Raw genomic sequence first — 6,061 nt, 5'->3', positions numbered from 1 at the left:
AGGGAAATGATTGCAGGTGTTCATTGACTGACCTATAATCTGTTTGTGCTAATGAAATGTGATGGTGTATAACATGGGGTTTTGTAAGAAATGAACCCACAGAAGCAGAATTAATTCCATTAACATTTAATGCCAATTAGCAGTTTCCTACTATACAGCAGCAGTTTCCATCATGCGTGTAAGATCACCCACTTTTCAATATGTAATGAGATTTTATGTTTCCACCATGAATTTTCGTTCTGATACCCAATTAAGGCTAAATTCTCCAAACATCTCAAGCCCCTTGTGTAGTAATCTGAATAAGAACTCTTTTGAAGATTTGTCCTTAGTGTCACAACAGAAGCTGCTGGGTATTGACCGCATCAAATTCTGGCCTTGTCCTCTTTGAAAACCCTGACCCGAAATGTCTATGAAGTGCTTTCATTCACGAGCCACGTTCTGTGTTTTCTGATATGCTGCATAGACCTTTCTCTGGCAAAGTAGTCTAAAGGATCCATGAAGGAAATGAAGCAGAAGAAAAATAAAACCAAATAACACTAAAACAAGCTACATCCCTCATTCCTGTGCATACTTTTGATAGCTTTAGAGTCCTGTAAAATTAGGTCTGCAAAGAAAGAAGTGATGAACTAGTACAGAGAGGAGCCAAAAGAGCCTCACTGCAGGTTTGTAGCCTACTGCGATGAGGGCATGTCTTATTTCTAGAGGCATTATATCAATGTCGCTGTTATGAGACAAGTACCCCAGGTGCCCCCTGGGCTTGCTGGGATTTTAATTAACTTGCCAATATAAAACCAATTTTGGTTACATACTTTTAATTCCTGCAGAGAAGTCTCTTTTGCATGACTTTGTGTTTACAGTCTGAAGTTGGAGAGGTCTGTGAGATTATTTTTTTGTTTTGACAAACTGGAGTGTTTTTGGAGAACAAAGTACTTTTGAGACAATGTGCTCTGAAATACAACATTTACATCTAGACATGCTTTAGAGTTCTGTTGGTAAAACTGCCAAACAGCTTCTGCATAAGAATAAGTCCCATAGATACATAACAAGGATTGTTATGGTCTTCCCCTTCATCCCCGGGATGTTGTACAGGCAGAAGACTTGGGGCATGGCTGTGACGCCCTGGACAGTCTCCCAGCTGGCTCTTTAGTTCCTTACCAGTTGCAGAAATTTAGAGCATGGAGGAATCTGACTGGTCCACAACCGATCTGAGATGAGAGAATTACAAAAGCAGTTTAAAGTCGTCTTGTATCCACTGTTCAGGATTTATAGGTAAAGAAAAAAACAGCTGACAATAAGTAAAAATTTAATGTAGTAAACTTCAATTCCAGGATGTTAGAGTCTTTACTAAATTGAGTCAATCCCAGAGACTGGAGCCTCCAGCTCTAGAAAAGTTTGGGACCAGAGCAGTTGTTTGAAGCTTGGCTCTGCTTTTAATCACAATTATTTTCTCTTTGAGAACTTCACTTAAGAATTTAGCCACAATCTGGTATTACAAGCAGTTTGGTAGAGCAGTCAATTAAAAACACAAGGTCAGGAGCTTAAATAGCAAATGAGAACTGTGCATTTTCTCTGTCTAATCACAGATCTAGGCAAAAGTCAAGCTGGATCTTGGTGCAAATCATTTTAGTATATTAGGTCTTAATTACCATTCCTTTGGAATTTTCTCTTAGCTAAGCCTTGTAAACAAATATTCTATGAGCAAAAAAAGATCTAATTGGGGATTTTTTTGACACCCCCCAGCAACAACATGAGCGTATTGTTTTTTAATGCTTTTTCCATTGGACCCCAGATGTGTAAACTCTTTTCTTCTTACTCCCCTGATCTAACACCATCCAACAGGCATCTCACCCTTTCTACGCAACTGATCCAAAGCTCTTCCTTTTTCCACAGGCTATTCTCCTTGCTCTCTGACTACAGACATAGAAACTCTGGCTTACAGCAAGCCCTCCTCTACTGTCCCACCAGCCCGATGTGCCTGCTTATCTCCTGCCGGTGACCAGGCTTCCCGCTTGGCTCTTGAGTCTTGCCAGTTCCTTGCCTGACCCTTTCTGCAGTGTGCCCCAGCTACCAGTCAAGGGACAATGCCATGAAGAGAAGGATGAACTGGCCCTTTTCAGAGTCCCCATCTACTCTGCCCCTCATGAACTAACCTTTTTTCTGCCCTTTCCTCTCTGCTATGCCTTCATCCCTCCAATGCTGGCCACATAAAAGTTCCAGACAAGTGAGATGTGTACTTTCCGCTGAATCGAGTACTTCAAGTCATAATAATGTAAAATTAAAGGCTGCTTGTTGAAATTAAGGCCTCAGGGCTTAATTTTTCTCAAAACAATTCCGTTTTCCAGGCAGGGTGAGAAAGTCAGCAGCAAGAGTGCAAGCTGAAAATACCAGCCATTAAATATTAACATTAAATGTTAAAAATAAATATGGGTTACTTCAAGTTACCGTAAGCCCTTTCTTTTTTCTGACCTAGTTATCTCAGCCACTCCTAGACTATTGCAAAATTTCCTTCCTAATGTGAAACAAGTGCTGATGTATTTCATCTTGGATCTTGCCAGGCAGAACCAGCAACTTGGGTCTCTCCTGGGCAGGTGCAAACCTTGGAGACTTCCAGCTTCACCACTCACCCCAAATTCCCCATATAAACAGTGCTTTTTTCCAGCTGCAGGCTTAAGGAACCTGCGGAAGAGCCCCCAGACGCTGGCTGTTTTTCAGCACAGCCTGACTACTCAGTGGTTTACTGGGAGGTGAGCACTGCTGAGATCCAGCCCTTCAGGAAGGATGTGCTCTGGGTCTGCTGATACTCAGAGCTTTTGAAGCTGGGACAACACAGGCAAAGCGTTTTCTTCCTCTATTTTTGTTTAGTTAGTGTGGTTTGGGATCATATATGAATTAAGTGGAGCTGGTATTTATGGGTGAAAGTCCGTAATGTGTGTAGAGCAAGGACCAGGGTCTGTGAGGCTGCTGAGCACAGCGAAGGTCCTGCACGCAGGAGGTTTGCAGGGCCGAGCCGTCCACCACAGTGAGATCGACAGTTCAGGCCCAGCTACTGCCAAGGGGTGTGAGGGCAGAGCCTCGAAGGCACAGGAGGTGTGCAGGCAGCTACTCCTCTGTCAGGGTCCTCCAGAAGACACTTGTGATGCCCTGAACCTATGACAGCATCAGAATTAACCTACACTAGGGCTTCCTATTTCTGTGTCAGAGATTGATCATCATCCTTTCTTGCCATTGGCAAATACAAGCCCTGTAGCACTGAAAACCCTTTTACATGCCTGTCAATAACGGTGCTTGTTAGAAGATTCATTAGCGTTGAGTGGGCAAAACAAGTCATAGCGCTTAAAATGAGAAATATTTAGCAAACTCACTCATTCTTGCAGCGTTGAAATAACACATTTTTCCTGGTCAGAAGGCAAGAAACCTATTTTACCTTCACGAGTCCATTTGGATATCATGCACTATTCACTATCAAGAGGGGTACTGAGATGCAGTCTGTTCCTGTGTATCATTTCTTTAAGCACGGTTAGCTGGAACATCATGCATTAGCATTAGAACATCATGCAATGTATATAAAAATGAATTATAAGGAATCCTACTTCCCATTCTGCCACCTTAATTGAGATTAATGCCTAAGCAATGATTATTTCAAAGAGGACATAATTTATTTGAATGCTCTTGGCCATTTTAAGAGATCTATATGGAAAGTTAGTACATGACAGAGTTTGTATTGAGATAGTATGTTGGTTTATATTTATTTTACTCATTCTAGATTAAATCAGTCTACAGATGGAATGCAGTTAAGTGATGTGCGCAGGAGCATCTCTTCCATGGCCTTCTTCAGCCTCTACCACAGAAGAGCTTGCTGAGAGGATGACAATGATGGGTCTGGGTGACTGGTAAGGCAGAACCTTTTCAAATGCCAAACTGATCAAATGAATACTACCTAGGTAGCACACTTCACTGAAAATAATAGCTAGAGAATGGAGTTGTCGGCTAGCACTATGACAAAGGAAAGCAAAAGAGTATATAAAATTAAAACAGAATATGAAGTAGCATAAAGACCACAGATCTCTACTGCTTTTACTGAAATAAATTTTATTGTCTTTCAAAGAGAAATTCTAACTGAAATTACATCTTGAACTAGAGAAGTAGGTTGCAAGACAGCCTGTGCATCTCCCAGCACCGGCCTAACCTTATTATAGGATAGACACCTACTGTTGCCTGCTGTGTATCTCTTAGACCACATAAATAATAAGCAAACAGGTTGTACATACTCGTTACAGTCTAGGGAATTCAAGGCAAAGAAGACACAGGCAATCCCCAGATCCTGCAGTGAGTCCAGCAAAGTAAAGCAGTCATAATAGTGCAGTACATATTTGTCTGAGAGCTCTCATTGCAGAGTGGGCTCCCAAGCCAAGGGCCTGGATAGAGGTGGAGCATAAGGCATAAAGCTTCAAGACCTTTTTCACTGAATTTGTGTTTTACAGAGAATTTTTGCTCTTATGATTGCAAATAATTCCATGCAACAGAATGGCCTCATCTGAACATTTTCCATTTTAAAAATATAAGAAGATGGTCCTGAAGAACTGTTGGAAGCCTTAAGACTGTCCCCTTTGAACGTTTGCTATTATTTTTGTTAGGACTGCTGGTATATTAAATGCACAAAGGAAAAAGCTAGGATATATGGATGTGCTCTAACACACACAGTCAGGGCACGAGATGTCAGGGAAAAGTTAGCATGATTTGCTTTTAGGCATTTAAAAACAAGCCCAGTGACAGGAAGGAACTTTTGCATTGTTTTCCCATCACCTCTAAGGGAAACATTAAATACATGTGCTAGTTTCTTAAATTATTTAAAGGAAATAAAATCACCTCTTTTTGCTAAAAGCTTGACAGTAGAATACAATAGATGTGCTCAAGCAAGAGGAGCATGTAAATTCTGCAAGCCATCACATACTGATAGATGTTTCTGGGCAAACAGCCACAAGAGGAAATAGGATTTTTCACCGATAGCATCTGCCAACAGGAGAACAGTAATCACATGGCTCCTGATTAAATATAAATATAATGGATTAAATCCACTGTAATTGCTGTGTAGCTAGAGGTATTTTTACAAGTATGATTCTAGGTGATTTAACACAGCAGCAGAAGAAAATGAACTCCCTTGGAAAATCCACAGTTTCCGTTCCCAGGGCATGATATACAATAGATACAGTACCTGCTTCTGCTGCTGCAGTAATTCTGCAGTCTGCAGCTGTGGTCCGTGATCAGTGCTCTCCGTGGCGGGACGCTGGGAAAAATCTGTGAGCGCAAACACAACATCCTCTTCCTCCTCCTCTTGCTCTGCATCGTCCACCTTCTGCTCAGACTGAATGCCAAAGTCTGGGACGGCCTCAGGGTGCTCCATCTGAAACGCAAGAGATGGGACACGTCGACACTCTTTTGCCATTTACCTTGGGGGACAGAAATTATTGAAGGGCTAAGGGAAGGGACTATCTTCCCCTGCATCTCCGTGGTGGGATATATTGACTTCTATTCTGTAGGCTACAGGAAATGATCTTTGGGTGATGTATGATATGTTGCATATGTGAACACAACACTACGCAGGCCTGAAAAATAGGAGATCTATGCAGCTGAGAAGATGGGTGTAATGTAGCGTGACGGATTATATCCATCACGCATTAACGAAAAACTGTACAAGACGCTGATGTATTGCCTGCTGAAGAGATGGAGGCCAGGAAGTATCCAAATCTAGCACTTTATTCTCTCTAATGTGTTAGCAAACCAAGTGACGCCAATAATGACTGGAGGTAGACTGATTATAAATTAACCAGTCAAAAAATCCAGTGAAAAAATGAAAGCTATTTTGATATTAGAAGGTGAGCTAGTTTACACAGAAGCAAATGAATATTGCTGAAGTAAATAGAAGCAAATTACTTCTAAATAGCTACTCATCTCTTGTTTCTGACTCATAGTACCACAGCAGATGAAGGTAAAGCTGTTCATCCACCCTTTACTTAAGAATACAAAACACTGGAGTATTCAACTTAAGCATACTCCTACCAGA

General features: G+C 41.4%; 1 protein-coding gene across 1 annotated transcript in view; it reads right to left on the bottom strand.

The window, feature by feature from the left end:
• MTCL1 (microtubule crosslinking factor 1) overlaps positions 1 to 6,061 on the bottom strand; it is a gene marked incomplete at its 3' end in the record, with an annotated part of 51,521 nt that overhangs the window by 25,023 nt on the left and 20,437 nt on the right. The window contains exon 7 of the mRNA XM_010281496.1: positions 5,213 to 5,401. Coding sequence (XP_010279798.1) covers positions 5,213 to 5,401 — 189 coding nt within the window. The remainder of the gene's footprint in view (positions 1 to 5,212; positions 5,402 to 6,061) is intronic.

This window comes from Phaethon lepturus, unplaced genomic scaffold, assembly GCF_000687285.1.
Source record: "Phaethon lepturus isolate BGI_N335 unplaced genomic scaffold, ASM68728v1 scaffold14952, whole genome shotgun sequence".
Lineage (NCBI taxonomy): Eukaryota > Metazoa > Chordata > Aves > Phaethontiformes > Phaethontidae > Phaethon > Phaethon lepturus.
The sequence above is the reverse complement of the archived record's forward strand: the minus strand, read 5'-3'. Positions and strand labels throughout refer to the sequence as shown.